We start from the raw sequence: 17,872 nt of genomic DNA, 5'->3' as shown, positions 1-17,872 counted from the left end.
GAACAGACTTACTAGGCAGCCCCTGATGATGCAAGATTGTTCTTGTTTTGTTTTTATTTTTATTTTGTCCTGTTCTGCTGTCCACTTCTGTCATCATCAAAGCATTTAATGATGTGTGGCAACATATGTGTTTAGATTAGAAGAGCAACACTCTCCTCTGAAACAATATAGCTCAGGAACCTGGGTGGTGATGGAAAAAGAAGGGGATTTTTGTCTTGGTTTCTTATATTCATTGTATTATTACATTTAAGCCAACATTTGTGTTGTACCTCAAGGAGTTTGTATGTCTTGCCTGAGAAATAAATATAACCGCAGGGAAGGGATTAGCTCCAGGCTTTTTAATTGTAGGGGGAACTGGATATTATGACTTTAAATCATAACCATTTGCATTTATCTGGAGACATTTGAATAGGACTAATTGATGCAAATAGGTGGATCTTTTGTTTGTGACATTTTGACTTTTGAAATGAGTATCTTCGTAAATTATGCCTCAGAGCCACTTACATAACCCTGAAATCACAGCCCTGAAGTCTGGCTGACTATGTAATATCTTGAGATGCTGAAGAAAAGAGCCTACTCCTGAACTCATTCAGACAAAACTCTAAATGTAGTCGATAAGACCTCTACTTGAGTGAACAGCTCGTGCATTGGCCCTGAAGAGAAGACTACTGGAGTATCCAAAAACCCTTAAATACAATTAAAGAAACCTACCTGTTTTATTAATCAAGACTTTCAGATTTAGAGCTTATAGATGCAATAATAGAACTTTCCTGGTTATATATCTGTTAATGTTTGCCTGCATTAGCATCATAGGTAAATGGCCTAGATACATAATGCTATGCTTTTAGCAATGTGACACTTTAGATTTCTCTAAAATAGCCAACCAACCCATCTCCCCCCTGCAAATAAAACCTGTTCTTCTTGACTTTTTGAAATGCCTGTCTGACAGGTCATCTTTATCTGAACGGGTAGGAAGCTGGCATTTGTATTTCATTCTTCAGTGGCATAATGGAAAGCTCTGTAGCATGGCAGAAGTCAAAACCCTAGAAATCAAACAGTAATAATAGTTTACATTTAGCTGGTGCCATGGAGTTGCCACAGAACATGAGGGTGGGAGGGGATACCCTGCAGTGTGTATGTAATCTTTTCTGAAATTGCATCACAAAATGCATGCGACTTCAAAGGGATCTCACAAAACTGGGTGATTGGGGCAACAAAACGGCAGATGAAATTCAGCGTTTGATAAATGCAAAGTAATGCCAATTGCAAAACATAATCCCAACTCTACATACTAAATTAGCGGTCACCACTCAAGAAAGAGATTTTGGAATCATTGTGGATAGTTCTCTGAAAAACATGCGCTCAATGTGCAGCGGTAGTCAAAAATGCTAATAATGTTAGGCATTATTAGGAAAGGGATAGATAATAAGACTAAATATCATAATGCCACTGTATAAATCTCTGGTAAACCCATATGAATACTGTGTGCCATTCTTGTCACCTCATTTCACCTCAAGATGTATTTGAAATGGGAAAAGTACAGAGAAGGACAACAAAAATTATTAGTATGGAACAGCTTCCATATGAGGAGAGATTAAAAAGACCGTGACTTTTCAGTTAGGAAAAGACAACTAAGAGGCGATATGATAGAGGTCTATAAAATCATGAATGATGTGGAGAAAGTGAATAAGGAAGTGTTTTTATTTACCCCTTTGCATAACACAAGACCCCCAGGGGTCACCCAATGAAATTAATAGGCAGAAGATTTAAAACAAACTTCTTTACACAACACACAGTCAACCTGTAGAACTTGTTGCCTGGGGATGTTATGAAGGCCAAAAGTATAATTGGGCTAAAAAAAGAATTAGAAAAGTTCATGGAGGATAGGTCCATCAATGGCTATTAGCCAATATGGTCAGGGATGCAATCCCATGCTCTGGATGTCCCTAAACCTCTGACTGCCAGATGCTGGGACTGGACAACAGGGCATGGATCACTTCATAGTTGCCCTGTTCTTTTTATTCCCTCTGAAGCATCTGCCACTGGCCACTGTCAGAAAACAGGAAACTGGGCTAGATGGACCATTGGTCTGACCTAGTATAGCCATTATGTTGCCACATTCACTGTCGCGTTTAAAGTTTACTGCTTTGAATCATGGGTTTTATTTGATCTAACAAAGCAATTTTCTTCCTTCCTTCCCTTTTTCTGTTCATCCCTCTTCTCTGCAACCTTGTCCAGTCTTGGGATTTGTTTTTCCGAAACGCTAACGCTGGAGCTCCTCCTGGTCAAGCTTACCAGACACACTTACCAGACCTTTCAAAAAGCAGAGCGTTGTTGTTTCAGAGCCATGGATTGGCAAAGGCACCAGGTAAAGCTGAAAAACTAGTTGAGGACCACCTGGCTGTGCAGTCATTGATCAGAGCATATCAAGTAAGTGTACTATTGCTACTTATCAGTATATAGGGGAGGGAGTTTCCTTTTAAAAGCACTTCGCAAATATTAACGGATTGCTTTCTTGTGTTTCCTCTGTCTGTATGTTTCCATCTGTTTTATGCCTAGATTGTAAACTCTTTGGTGCAGGCACTGTCTTTTTATACTGTTTGTACAATGCGTAGCTCAGTGAAGTTCAGATCTATAATGGGGTCCCTGAGTGGTACTGCAATACGTATTGATTGGTCCTCAAACATTTTTAAGAGACCAATAACTTTATCCCAGTTGTCCACACGGGACACACAGAAGTTAAGTGACAGTACTGCAAAGGGTGTCCATATCCGAGCAGGGACCATTTAATTCATCTTGGTTCTTTTATTTCACGCATCACTGTGGAACTGGAGTACCTCTAGGGTTTGGCCTCTTCACCAAAACAGCTGATCCTCAGCTCCACCTGCTCATCTGACTCCATCCAGATGGAGAACTGAGTCAGAATAAAGAAATGTTCTGAAATCCAGCTTTTTCACTGGAGCAGATTTTTCTTGGGTAATAAGTGATAATACAATCTATTGCAAAACAGTTGCATATTGTGCAGTAGCTTAAACTGTAGCTGAATTAATGTCTGTCTTATTTTTTTATTAAGGTATGTGTAGTGAAATGACACTCTTTGTTGTCCTCCACAGTGTGCTTTGCTTTATCTGAGTCTGTTTTCAGACAAGGGAAAGCCACTGTGATCTATATCAGTTTTACCTTCTATAAGCTCTGAGTTCTCTTGCCCTAGGAAAAAGGAAGCAGTATACTTTGAATGAGCGAGCAAATTCAGCAAAATGTGAATCCTGATCACTGTGAATACGAAAGTTGGAGAAAATAGTTTTGTGACTTCCCTTTCAGCTCATTCTATGGTATCATGTGGTTGAGAAGTAGCATCCTTGTCCCTGTGCTAAATGTGTTCCACTCTAAGTGTTAAATGAACGCATTCTGCAGTATGGTAAATAGGTGCAAAGACCTATGTAAATAGTCATGTCATGGAAGTCACTTAAATAAAAGTAGACTATGCAGAAAATATGGTCAGTTTCACACCATCCTATTGTTCCTTCACTTGTGTGAAATCTATAGCAAAATTTTGTTGAAGTAGCAGCAAGAATTACAGAATGTTTGGTTACTCTGATGCTAAAAAAAGCAGTTGGAAACAAAATACCCAGAAAACACAACTTTCCGTTATTTGGGACTATATATTCCCTGACATAATTGATGGAATAGAGGTGTCTTTGTTTGTTGTAGGCATCTCCATGACAAAATAATGAAAGGATTATTTAAAAGCATTTTGGTGATTATAGATGTATCTAATGCTCTTTATAAATTGTGTTGAAGAGATGCTATCAATTGTAAATGCTTCTCTGTCAGATAATTAAATAAATATACTGGAAAACTTTTGATTTCTCGGACTTGCTAGTTTTGTGCTTTTGTAGTAGACTGCTTTGTGGCCCTTCTGTTGGGAAATTCAGTAAATGTACTGCTTTTTTCTAATACCGGATTCTAGATTCTGTGAAGGAGGACTTAATACAAAATCAGATAGTAATTTATGTTAATAATCCTTTGCCTTCCTTCCCACCCTCCCTCCCCCCCAAAAAAAAGACTAAAATGTTTCCAAGTAAATTTCCTGATTTCTCTCATAATATAGATGATCAATTATAGGATTCCTTATCTTTCCACAAGGCATAATAAATCTAAAGCACATGCTTCTGATAATCTGTGTGCTTAAATTTATGCAAAAATTGTATATGAATATTAATGCAAATTTCTAGTCTGTTACCATCTGGAGATGTTGACAGGGATGATATCTGTATTGATATATTTTTCTTATTTTGCTGCTACCACACTCTGAAACCAATGTGGAGAGAGGGAGAAAGTCTTGAGTCTTTGTGGTGATCACCACAACTTCATTCTCCTTTTTCAGAGTCCTATATCCTTCTGTTCTTGAGTAGGATTATGTTTACGTTTGAAGCCAAATCAGAGCTAGTGTTTAAGTTCTGTAATTACACCCAAATCTTATTCATTGTTTGCCTGAAATTTTGGGGCACACGTAGTGGAAATCTCTCAAGAACAGTTAAGTAGGAGATTTTTACCACCTTTGGCTGAAATCTTGCAAGAAACATTATTTCAAGAATTTCAGCCATATGTGAATTGAAAAATAGGACTGTTCAAATTTTGCATCCAGTGCAAAATTATTTGATCCTGAGTTTTGAATAGGAGCATTCCTGCCTCAGGCAATTTGAAGGGGATCCATATGAGGTTTTTGTGTTTTGCCCTTCTGTATTAGTTCTCTACGGGTGACAAACAATTCCATTAAAATAACTGATTAAAATGCCTTACATTGTGATTAATTATAGAATCTTACTTAATATTTACTAAATTACAATGCAATCTTAACCATTAATTTTAATGTAGTTCATGGAAATGCCTCATCACTTTTTCTTTCTTTCCCTGTAACTATAAATGGGTCTCTAAAATATGCTTTTGTACAGACTGTTCCTAGCATGATTTCTGGGAAACAATGTAGAGTAAGATGACCTAATTCAGCTCCTATTTGAATAGATGGTAAAACAGGGATTTTAAAAACTTGAGTATGATTCATTCTGTTTCCTTAAATGTGTGGCTGAATTTTAACAAAGTTTAAAACCTAGTCATTTAAAAAAATGGGTAAATCAATTTTGAAAAATATGGAACTTGTTCTACAGAACTTTGAAAGGTTTGATTTAATCTATGTTGAAATGGAAGTTGTACTTTCTCAGTCATATTATAAAGCTTCAGATGCTCATCTTAAAGATGATATTTTTGTTAATTATTCCTAATAATGAGACACTTAATTTTTAAAAATTGCTTTTACTCTTACGGTGCAATTTTTTTGTCCAGTGTAAGGTAGCTAATAAATGTTTACATCAATAGTTTTGCACAATTATTTCTGCTTGCAAGCTGTGATTCTTTGAAGCTTCATGAATTTAAGGGTCTTGGAATATAGTGAACATTACAAAGTTGTGAGCTCTTTGCTGGGAAGAGCAAGCTCAAAGATTGAATATGAATGTATATTCTTAGGTAGGGCCAAAAGCAGTGGTCCTATGTGATGTACATTGGTAAGAAAATGGGTGTAAATTATAAAATAATGCAAGATTATTTAGGGGCTTGCCATATCTTGGACATTCCCATCAGTTGCTTTCTGTTGCACCTCTTTACCACCCCCACTCCCCACCACCTATGACATGTAAGTTAGTCATTTTGACAAATTGAGGCAGGTAAAACCACTGTACCACTTATGCCTGATGTGTGACTTATATTACCACTCACTTCACTGCATAATTTACCCCAGAGACTACCATTGGAGCCTGCATCTGGTTTCCCCAGGTTTGAGTTTTGTCCTCACTGACACAGCAGTGAGTAGGAGCCGATTCTAAACACAGGCTGAACTTTGGTGTAATCTCAAGAAGTCAGTTGGGTTCTTTATTTAAAAAAAAAAAGTTTGATTAATAATAAGCACAATAATAAAAGGCACAAACAAACTGCTTCCATATCCTCTTCTGTTATCTTATTTCAAACAGAGGCTTTCAAGCTACTTTGGGTGGAGTGGTCAAAGAAGCCTGTCCTAGTGGTCAGTAGAATTAAATGTTTTCTTATGAAATGGTCTGCAGAACAAAACAGATGGGGGAACCTCCTGATTTTGAAGGTGGAGAGTCAATTAAGCTTAAATTGGTTTATTGGAATTGTTGGAATTTTCCTTAAAAGGGTGAGGAGGAAACCAATATTAAAACACCTTTGAAAAGAATTCCCTTCTGTGCATTCACTCTTGAACTGATATGTAAAGTATTAACTCATTTCACAACACATTGTAAATTTGTATGCATTATTCTTCGCACAGCATTCTCACAATTTTTTTTTCTATTTTAATAATTTAGCTTATTTTTAATATTAATCTTGCAAACCGGGAGCACTATCAGACTTGTGATTTACATGTGTCCCTAAAAACAACGTGTCTTGAAAGTGTTTTGCCAAGAGTGGGAAATATTATTCAAATGATAAATCTAAGTGTGGTGCAGAAATGCTTCTTTTGACATTTACTGTCACTGTGTGTAATAATTAATAATTTTTTTGCCAGATGGCTTTTTGTGAGACTTTTACTGTTATACCTCACATGATTTATGTTATGTTGTCTTGGAATAGTTATCTATTACAGAGATTAATTAACAGGAGGTAATTGAAAATGTTAATATCCATAGAAAATTGTTTCCCTTTGCTTTTTATTACTTCCCTCTTTCCTGAGTTTGTGCAGTTGATCAGGATAAAACCTGTAAGTGACAGAAAATAAAAATAATACCCAATGGAAATCTATTGAGAGGCTCAATCTTGCAAGCTCTACCTACAGGGCATATTGCTTACTACCATGAGTTCAGATGAGATTACTCGCAGTAATAAGTATTAGGTTTTGGTCAGAAGTGTTTGCTGGATTGGGCCCTGAAGATGAATTCCTGTGTTAATTAGTGAATTTTGTCTCTCACTTCAGTGAGATCAGGATATTAGAATATGACCCTATCATGTGAGAGACCAGCATGACTTTGGAGATGTCCATCCTAGCCCAGTGGTTGGGGAAGACTTTTTTTTAAAATATTTTTTCCCACACCGCTGCAGCATTGAACCTGAATTTCTTCACCGCCCTCCCACCCCCACTATTTGTATCTTGTAAACTAAATCAATGTGAAGTAGCAATTGAAAAAAGAAAACGTATATGCTATATCTAGCATTTTTATATTGTAATAGACAATGTTACTGTTTTGTGCTTTCAATGAACCAAGTAAGCATCAAATAGACTTACACACAAAGTGCCCTGTTTTCATATGCACATATAGCTGCTGTAGAAATGAAATGCTGAATTTTCTTTTCTGGCGTGTGTAGTTCCCTCCAAACTTCTTATTTTTGAAAGTGTGGCTTTATGCTAAAAAGATGTACGTAAAATGGCACCATTTTAATTGACAGTTTTTTTTTTCAGAATTATAGCTGTTAATACTAGTGCCCCAAATGAGTTACTACTTCTGTTAATGCTGCAGAACAAACACAGCTAAACACTGATGGAGCTGAAGATTCTGTTCCATCTTGAGTATCATCAACAGAATTGTTTGCTCAGATGTGTAGCCATTGTAAACAATGGGGTTGCACAGATGTCATCAAGAGCGCAAAGTGACCCGCAGAATTTTTAATACTGGTGATGATGCACGACAACCCTGGCTCGATCAGTGCTAAATTTACAAGACTGGCAATTATAGAACAATGTTTTGTTTTGTTTTGTCTTTTCTTTTCTTTGTAAACAGAGCACATATCATATGGAAAATAGATGCAAATACCAAACTCCACAATGGCATTTTTACAGAGTCACTTTTAAGAGTACAACTGCATTTTACGAAATGTTCACAGTTGCTACCTTTTGTACTGAAATTCTAGTTCAGCCCTTGGCTTTCTAGTTTATTTTCACTGATGTTTAGGACACTAATATATTGAATGAAATTGTAGTCAAGTGACTCATAATTTATCCATGAATTTAAAAAATAAGCTGTGTCTGGAAGTTTTATATTAGTACCTGAAAAGGGAAATGAAAAGAATATCCTATTACTATTATAAGATATGTACATGGTTCCTTAAATTTGCCCAGAGTTTTACAGAACATAGATAAATTGTAACGTCTATCAGAAATTGCTGCTTATGTACAATTCAAATATTAAACTGAAAGGTAAGCAAGATAGAGAGAACATAATTGCTTATGTCCCCAGTGTTGAGGTCAGTGTTCATAATAGGGATTATTGGGGCATATATCCAGTGACAGTACTCCTTATTTTCAGTTCTTTTCATAGGGCACTATATTGTGACACTTACATTAGTGGTGTGTGTGTCCGTCCCCAACTAAATATATACCCCAAATCAAAACCACAAAACAGAGTACCAAAAAATGCCACCATGACTAAATAATGGAGGAAAAAATGGTGGTTAAAGGCATATTTTGAAAATTGATAGTCTGGTCCTACTGAGGGCAATAAAAAGGAGCATAAACTCTAGCAAGTGTAAAAGTACAATGAGGCAGGCTAAAAAAGAATCAGAAGAGTGACTAGCTAAGAACGCAAAAACTAACAGCAAAAATTTTTTACATCAGAAGCAGAAAACCTGACAGTCAGTGGGTCTACTGGACAATTGAGATGCTGAACGAGCACATAAGGAAGACAAGCCCATTGCAGGGAAGCTAAATGAATTCTCTGCATTGATCTTCACTGCAGAGGAGCTGGGGGAGATTCCCACACCTAAGCCATTCTTTTTAGGTGCCAGATATGAGGAACTGCCCTAGATTGAGATATCAGTAGAGGAAGTTTTGGAACAACCTGATAAAATAAACAGTAATAAGTCACCAGGACTCGATGGTATTCACCCAAGAGTTCTGAAGGAACTCAAATATGAAATAGGTTACATACAACAGTTACTAGTTCTGCTATCACTTAAATCAGCGTGTGTACCAGGTGACTGGAGAGTAGCTAATAGAACACGTGTTTTTAAAAACAGCTCTAGAGGCTATCCTGGCAATTATAGGCCAGTAGGCCTAACATCAGTACTAGGCAGACTGATACTTTTGTTCTTTGCTATAGTTTCAACCAGACACATAGGTGAACACGATACGGTGGGGAAGAATCAACATGGCTTTGGTAAATGGTGAGACATAATTTCCAATCTATTAGAATTTTTTGAGGGTATCAACGAGCATGTGGACAAAGGTAATCCAGTTGCTAGAGTATACTTGGACTTTTAGAAAGCCTTCGACAAGTCCCTTGCCAAAGGCTCTTAAGCAAAGTGAGCAGACCTGAGATAAGAGGAAAGGTCCTCTCATGGATCAGTAACTGGTTAAAAGATAGGAAATAAAGGGTAGGAATAATTGGTTAGTTTTCACAGTGGAGAGACGTAAACAGCGGGGTCCCCAAAGGTACTGTACTGGAACCTGTGCTGTTCAACATATTCATAAATGTTCTGGAAAAAGGGGTGAACAGCAAAGTGGCAAAATTTGCAGACAACACAAAATTACTCAAGATAGTTAAGTCAAAAACTGACTGCAAAAAGTTACAAAGGGGATCTCACAAAACTGCATGATTGTGCAACAAAATAACAGATGAATTCAACGTTAAGGACAAAGTATTGCACCTTCAAAAAATAATCCCAATTATACATATAATATGATGGAATCTAAATTAGCTGTTACCACTCAAAAAAGAGGTCTTGGAGTTTCCTGAAAACATCCGCTCAATGTACAGCAGCAATCAAAAAAGCTAACCGAATGTAAGAAACCATTAGGAAAGGGAGAGATAATAAAACAGAAGATATAATGCTGCTATATAAATCCATGGTATGCCTGCACCTTGAATACTATATGCAGTTCTGGTCACCCCATCTCAAAAAATCCCCAAACCATTATTAAATTGGAAAAGTTGCAGAGGAGGGCAACAAAATGCTTAGGGGGTGTGGACCAGCATCCTCCAAGAGGGCAGAAAAAATACTGGGATTGTTCAGCTTAGAAAAAAGATGACTAAGGAGGGATATGTTAGAGGTCTATAAAATCTGAATGGTGTGGAGAAAGTGAATAGGGAAGTGTTGTTTACCCCTTCACAATAACACACAAAGTAGGGATCAACTAATGAAAATAGGCAGCAGGATTTAAAACAAATATAAAGAAGTACTTTCCACAATGCACGATCAACCTGTGGAACTCTTTGCCATGGAATGTTGTGAAGGCCAAAAGTATAAGTGGGTTCAAAAAAGAATTAGATAAGTTCATGGAGGATAGATCCATCAATGGTTGTTAGCCAAGATGGTCAGGACACCACCCCATGCACTGGATGTCCCTAACCCTCCAATTGCCAGAAACATCTGGCACTGGCCACTGACAACAGGAAACAGAGAAACGGGAAAGGAGGAAAGAATGCACCGCAGCCTGACTCAACAATTCAAATCTGCCTTTCCATTGGGAAATGCCTGCCCCAACTGTGACAAGACCTGTGGGTCAGGGATTGGTCTAATTAACCACCTGTGGATCCACCTGGGATAACCGGCTATCATTTTATGGACGATAATCATACTCTAACTCTGAGGGATGGTTGACTGCTACTGGGCTAGATGGACCATTGGTCTGGCTCGGTATGGCTGTTCGTATGGTTTTTGTGTGTGTATGTTTGATGATTCCATGAGTTATCTGTGTGTTGGGGGCACAATTATTGGCAAGTTCTCCCTTTTTACTGACTTTATCATGATTTTTTTTTTCTTGGTGTTTCCTCCCTCTTCCTACCTAATTGCACCCATACAGATCCGTGGACATCATGTGGCTCAGCTGGATCCCCTAGGAATCTTGGACGCAGACTTGGATTCATTTGTTCCATCTGATTTAATCACTACTATTGATAAACTGGGTGAGAACTGCAAACTACTTTGATATAAATCAATATGTTTGGCCAGAGGCATGTCTTGTGGTACAATGTATCATCTAGAGAGAGTCACTAGGCAAGATAATTACAACAACTGAGTGTTCTGTTTTTCTTAGATAGGACAACTATTAATTAGTGAAAATATTCCTCTAACCTTTTTGGTTACTTTATGATAAATCACTGTGACTTTGCTTTAATTGTGGTACGTTTTTTGTGGCTCTAACCAGTGACCACTCCTCAGGGAAATTTGAAATTCCCTCATTCTTGCACTACCTATTTGTAGAAGCAGCTATAGCTCATTGTTCCAAGCTTGGGGCGATCAAGCATGCTTTTAGAACATTAGAGAACAGAGTATGGATTGGCTGATGAGATGGTAATATATGATGTAAATTTGGCAATTTGCACACTTATATTACAATAAGATGGCTAAATCTTTCCAATGAAGCTTCTCCCTTTGCAGCTGGTTGCCACTGCATGCTATCTAGTTGGAACTTTTATTATGGGGAGGGTATAGGGGACAACAGAATTAAGAACAAGTGCATAGTAAATGAACAGTTACACAATGCCCATAGTATCTTCCTAGTGTATTAAAAGGACAGGAAACAATCATACACAGTGCATGGTTCTGGACCACATCTAAAGCGACTAATAGATATAGACATTTCTATAATTGCACATCACTATGGTTTGAGCACCGTGCAGCAGAGATCTTCATTGTCAACTGAATCAAATACAAAATGTATCCTGTTCATTGTTACATAAGGGCTAGTTTCTAATAATTATTATTTTTAGTCATATGGTCTTATTGTTATGACTTAGATATATTCCAAAAACCATATTGTCCTAAAGTTTTTTTTAGTGATATTATAAACATGCTAAAATCTTAATACAATAGTTCAGTGACTGACAGTTTTTCCTGTTCCTTATTTACTTCTGTGGAACAATAGATTGTGCATTTCCATGAATGAATCTTTCTGTGAATGATACAGAAGCTACGTATTTTTAAAAAGTTTTGATATAAGTTTTCTGACTAAATGAAGAGATGCCCTAACCAGTCTTAGTCCTCTCAATATGAATCCCATCTTCTTTTCTTAATTTGAAGAATCTGTCCAAGCTGTATCCTGTATCTCAGGGATTGGCAACCTTTGGTACATGGCCCACCAGGGTAAGCCCCCTGGCGGGCTGGGCCGGTTTGTTTACCTGCTGTGTCCGCAGGTTCAGCTGATCGTGGCTCCCACTGGCGGTGGTTTGCCGCTCCAGGTCAATGGGGTCTGCGGGAAGCTGCGCAGGCTGAGGGATGTGCTGGCCGCTGCATCCCTCAGCCCCCATTGGCCTGGGACAGCGAACCGTGGCGAGTGGGAGCCGCAATCGGCCGAACCTGCGGACGTGGCTGGTAAACAAACCGGCCCGGCCCGCCGGGGGCTTACCCTGGTGGGCCACGTATCAAAAGTTGCCAATCCCTGAGATACAGGATACAGCTTGGACAGATTCTTCAAATTGACAGATTCTTCAAACTGGCGGACTGCGTGCCAAAGGTTGCTGATCCCTGCTGTATCTTAGAAGAAGAAAATGGAGATTGTAAAATTTTGAACACTGACTGTTAATCTCAGTCTTGCAGTCATCACTTAACGGTGTCTTAAAGCAGCAGTTCTCAAACTTTTTTTAGCAATCCAAGGACCCCCATTTTGATTTATAATTTTTCAGACTCTCAAACCCCCTGCTCAGCCTCAGGCCCTGCTGCCCCTCCTCTTCCCCGCCTCCCCCCCGAGTGCACCCCGTCCCTGCTCCTCCCACTCCTTCTGCACACCACTGAACACTTGTTCTGTGGTGTGCAGGAGGTGCTGGGAGGGAGGGGAATTGATTGCTGGAGCCAGCAGCCCCAGACATGACTCCTTGACCCAGACTCCAGCTTCAGAAATCCTGTCTTAGAGGAATAATGCAGTGTGTCCTCGTTCTCCAAGATTGCTTTAGCTTTCTTAGATGGCATTGTTTCAGAGATGAAGCAACATGATCATGATTTCTGCTAGAGCAGAAAGAGCTGAAGAAACCCCATTCTTAGTCCTTGGGGAGTCTCCCTTATCTGAGTCTGCTCTCTGGTACAAGCAAAATAATTATGATATGCTAGGACCTGAGGAGCAGTAATATCTGTATTATTAAATTAATATAAAATTAACAAAATATAATTTAAAATTAAAATACTTGCATCACCTTATACTATGTGCAGTCTGCTACTGCTGATTATGGTACCTGTTGAAATGCAAGGCACAAAAAGCAGCTGTAGATGGGAGGGGCTGTTGTCACAGGGATTGTGGGAAAAGAGGAGGGTTCCAACGTAAAACAGAGGTGGCAGAAATGCATAGTGTCACCTAATATTAATGTTTGGGACATGCAGCTTTGACCTACTCGGGGTGAGGGGGGGTGATCTATATCTTTTGTCATGCTAATCACAGACTAAATGACAGTAGAGGTGACTTGACTGACCTGTCTCTGGTGGCTTTATGTGAGAGCTCAATACCCAGGCAAGGTGAAGAAGGTGCATTACACGCATTGTCAGTGGTGCAGGTTAGTGGCTTCATGGGGGTCATGCTAGTAGCTAGCCTTATGCAGGTCAAGGAGTCATTTTGTGATTCCTTCTCATAAAGTGACACATGTTGCCTTGAGGGGAGTGCAGGGTTTTTCCCCCTCTTGGGATGATTTCATTTCTTCTCTTTGTTGTTTACATTTTCTGTAAAAGGAAAGCCTCAAGCACTCAGGATCCCAGCTGTATTATCTTCATTGTGAAAAATAGTCTGCACTTTTGATTAAAATGAGGTGGTTATTTCCTCCAATGTGAGGCACCATCAGAACCCTGATGAGTTTGGCTCCCAGACTCATGCATTGCATAAGAGAGATTAGTTTATGTTCTCATTCTCAGCCTGCTGCGAAGAGAGATGGCAGGGAGAGCACAAAGGTCCTTCAGGGCAGTGGTTCTGAACCAGGGGTCTGGTGCCCCCTGGGGGGCCATGAGCAGGTTTTAGGGGGTCTGCCAAGCAGGACCAGCATTAGACTCTCTGGGGCCCAGGGCAGAAAGCCAAAGACCCACTGCATGGGGCTGAAGCCCAAGGCCCTGAGCCCCACTACCCAGGGCTGAAACTGAAGCCTGAGCCATGTAGCTTCGCAGGGGCTCCTGTGGAGTGGAACCCTGGGCAATTTCCCTTTTTGTTACCCTCTAATGCCAGCCCTGACCTTTATATGCAGAAAAACAGTTGTTCTGACACAGGTGGGGAGTAGAGTTTTCATAGCATGTTGGTGGGGGGAGGGCCTTCAGAAAGAGAGAGGTTGAGAACCTCTGCTTCAGAATATCCAGAGCATACATGAACCTTAGCATGACTTTGAGTACAAGTTCAGTGCAGACCATTGGCGTGTCTTCTCTGAACCTCAGAAATAATGCGACGTGAAATCCTGGGTATCTTGAAAAACTATCAGTAGTGTGACATCACATGGAAAAAGAAACTAGATACTTGCAATCTGAAACAGGAAGGGATGGCATGTTTAGAAGGGATGGTGCCATGTAAGCATGTGTCTTGTGGGATGTATGATATGAATATGTTGTTAGAAAAAGGAAGTTGGAGTGTGGATAATGGGATTCCCAAGCTCAGTGCTAAGTGTTCCTCTGTAGCTTGAGACCAATAGGGAAACTTACAAAGAGCCTCTAATGACCACAAAAGATACTTGAATATGATGGCCAGCAACACACATTTCCTGTATGTAGTGTCCCATGCATCAGTTCCCTTTAGGAGTTATATTTACAATACAGCTAGTTGCGAGAACACATTTTGCAAAATAGTAATGCCTAAAAAATACCTTCAGTGAGGTCTAAGCTCAAAGGTCCCTATCCCTTTTTAAACCTGAAGTGATGCTGTAGTAAATATGCAGTGCTGAGGTAAAAGACACAGCTGTGCTATTTGTGCCTACATCACTTCTATTACATGTTCCATTGTTTGCATGACTGCCCATGAAAATTCTGCTAAATCAGAGAGTGAGTCAGCAAGGAAACAAAGAAAAGTAAAGTTGGTGGCACTGTGTTCTTTGCTTTAGTGTCACAGACTCAGAACCAAATCTCTTAAGTACTAGTAAATTGCACTGATTCAATTCTATGTATGTCAGTATATGTGCCTTTTTCAAATTTAAAGTGAAAAATGAACTGCTATTTATCTAGTTACCATTTATACTTATTTAACTTATTTTAAATTAAAAGACTACGTATTAGTAATAACAATATCAATGAACTGACACTGTTGCATGGTAAGTAGCACACTGAGTTCCATAGTGGTTTGGCCTTTACATTGCTTAGTTCTCTTCTCCCCTTCTAGAATTTGAACACTGATCCTTTTTTCCTTTCCTTGTGAACTCTTAGATCTCTGGGTATTATTCAGGCTGTCAGTCAATGAATGCTAAAGTACTTGCTTACAGTATGTGTTCAATCTATAATGGGTTAAGATTAAGTTACCTCATGCAGAACCTTCACCATGTACTTTGAGCAATGCTGTGATGCTAGTTGGTCTTGTTTATACCTCATTTCTTGGAACTGCAAAAGATAGGTTAAAGATTGGCAGAAACTGATTTCTTGGCCTCGGCAGGTTCACAGATCCCTAAATCAAGGGTGGAGATGATGCATTCTTTTCACAGTATCTGGCCTTGAGAGGAACTCTGATTTATAAACCATCTGGTTCAAATCTGAAGTTATTGGTAGGACTTCTGTTACTAATAGCAAAGACAGGGTCAATTTCACCTCCTCACGTTAAAATGAGACCCTGAGATTTTTTCCCCTGTGGGTTTCCAGGTCAAATCTAACATAGATAAGATGTTTGATGGCATGTGTAAGATAAATTGATAATCTCGGTGAATATCGCCATCTTGAAGACTAATTGGCACTCTAGTTGGCACTCTCAAAAGCCAAGGACTGAATGTGTGTGCAGTGCGATTATAGCCCAGCTTCTGCTGCATCTCTGATAAACACATATATTATTCCTTCAATCTGGATTTTCTTCAGCCTGTATAATTACTTCTGATTTTTGCTGCTGCTGCTATTTTTAGGCAATATGGACAGTAATTTATTGTATTGGCCAGTGGTTGTATAAAAGCGTTCTATTGGCTAAAAGACTGCTAATTATTTTATTTGTCATGATCTTACTTACAGACTTTCTAATTTTTACACTTTTAGATTCTAGAAAGAGTTTCAGGAAATACAATTTTGTGGATCAATCATTGTTTTCAAGAGAATATAAAGAGAGATTTTAAGAGGAGAGTTGCCAGAAGTACCTGGAATGAACTCAAATGTGTTATGTATTTTTGTGACACCAAAAATGCATTGGGCACAAAAAAAAGTAGTCGTAAGGGAATCATCCAGTCCCTCCCTGAAAAATCTTCTAGTTTCAATTTAGAAATTACATCAGTGAGGATCATAAAGTAAAAATTTGGGAAGCTAAGACAAGGGTTATGGTGTGATGGGTTAACCTATATGTGTATCTTTAATCTATTTAAAACTGGTTTTTCTTGTGTTGCCACATTTCAGAAGTGAGTTGAGATGAAATTTAAAAAAACCCAAACCTATAGTAGTAGGAACTTGGAACACAGGGCAGGCGCCATGTTATTCCCCCTAGTGAAGGTTTTCTGTCACATGCAGCCTTCCATTGGAATATTGTACCACTTGCTTGCGTAGCAGATACCGATCTAATAGATGAGATTTGCTCCTTCATCTGCTAAACCTCTTGAAAACTCTGCCGATGTGCTTGTTAAATATGGGTTTCTCCAAGTGTGTGGTGTTCATTACAATCTGGCAATTCAAAATATTTTCCCTTTTCTCCAAAGGTAAGGTGTCTTACAGCAGCCTTAAACTTTCACTGTGTATTGTCTTGACCAGGACATACTGTCTGTTTAGCTTGTGCTTTTTGTCTCCCCACCCCCTCTCACCAATTGACACACTGTAGGGCTGTATGGGTTGCATGAATCTGACTTGGACAAGGTTTTTCGATTGCCTACAATCACCTTCATAGGAGGAGATGAGACTGCTCTTTCTTTACGAGAGATCATCAAGCGGCTGGAGGTCAGTGTGGCGATATATCTTGTGTAACTGCTTTCATCCAGATGGAAGTGAGCTGTTGTCAGTTTGTATATTATAAAATTGGTCCATTCCACTTCAGTTGACAATAGGACACATGAGGGAACTTCAGATGGCATTCAAGGTGACCCTAGAGTAGTGGTTCTCAACCTGCGGCCCAGTCAGCACAGAGCTGCAGCCCATGTGACATCCTCAGGGCCAAACAGGTAGTATTGGATGCAGCCCACATAACACATTGTGGGCCGGGTAAATAGGTTGAGAACCACTGCCCTAGAGTTTCTATAAATGGTAGAAGCTGTCGGGTCATCTTTCAAATGCCAGTGTAATGTAGGAGGTGGTGGTGGGCCATGCAGCACTATACTAACGTAGGCCCTATTCCTGCAAAGGGATCATGCTAGCTGATCGCTTTGCAGGATAAGGGCCCCTAAAACATTTCTTTGTGTTTTCTTTGGGTCTGTCACAGAGAAACTCCTTATAAGCCACTAGTTTCCATTCCGTGCATTTCCTCAGGACGCATTGTGAGCTCAATCCTTCAGCCTTGACATCTGTGAGACTTTTTTTTTTTTTTTTTTTCCTGGTGTAATGACTTTGGGATTGGGCCCTAAACTCATGATCACTCCAATACAGATTGGAAACAGCTTGTATGATAGTGGTTCTCCCCGCCCCCTCCCCCCCACCCCGCATAGTTATATTTTTTTCCCCAATAGCCGATGTAATTATGCTGTATGAATTCAGTGAAACTGGAAATGTTTAAGAGAATAATGTGGGAAGAACCCAAAATGAGACAGCAGATAGCATTAGAAACGTATCAGTACAATGCCTGATCTTGCTGGATGCTCCTTTGACGTAC

General features: G+C 39.3%; 1 protein-coding gene across 2 annotated transcripts in view; it reads left to right on the top strand.

Annotated features, from left to right (window-relative positions):
- Positions 1-17,872, top strand: part of OGDHL (oxoglutarate dehydrogenase L) — a 97,932-nt gene that overhangs the window by 11,189 nt on the left and 68,871 nt on the right. The window contains exons 2-4 of one of the 2 annotated variants that reach the window (XM_077821478.1): positions 2,239-2,429; positions 10,765-10,907; positions 16,892-17,007. In XM_077821478.1, the coding sequence (XP_077677604.1) occupies positions 2,239-2,429; positions 10,765-10,907; positions 16,892-17,007 (450 nt within the window). Of the gene's footprint in view, positions 1-2,238; positions 2,431-10,764; positions 10,908-16,891; positions 17,008-17,872 lie in introns of both variants that reach the window. The other variant, XM_077821479.1, reaches the window with a different exon arrangement.

This window comes from Eretmochelys imbricata, chromosome 7, assembly GCF_965152235.1.
Source record: "Eretmochelys imbricata isolate rEreImb1 chromosome 7, rEreImb1.hap1, whole genome shotgun sequence".
In the NCBI taxonomy this organism is placed as follows: domain Eukaryota; kingdom Metazoa; phylum Chordata; order Testudines; family Cheloniidae; genus Eretmochelys; species Eretmochelys imbricata.
Note: the sequence above shows the minus strand (reverse complement) of the source record. Positions and strands in the feature narration are given on the sequence as shown.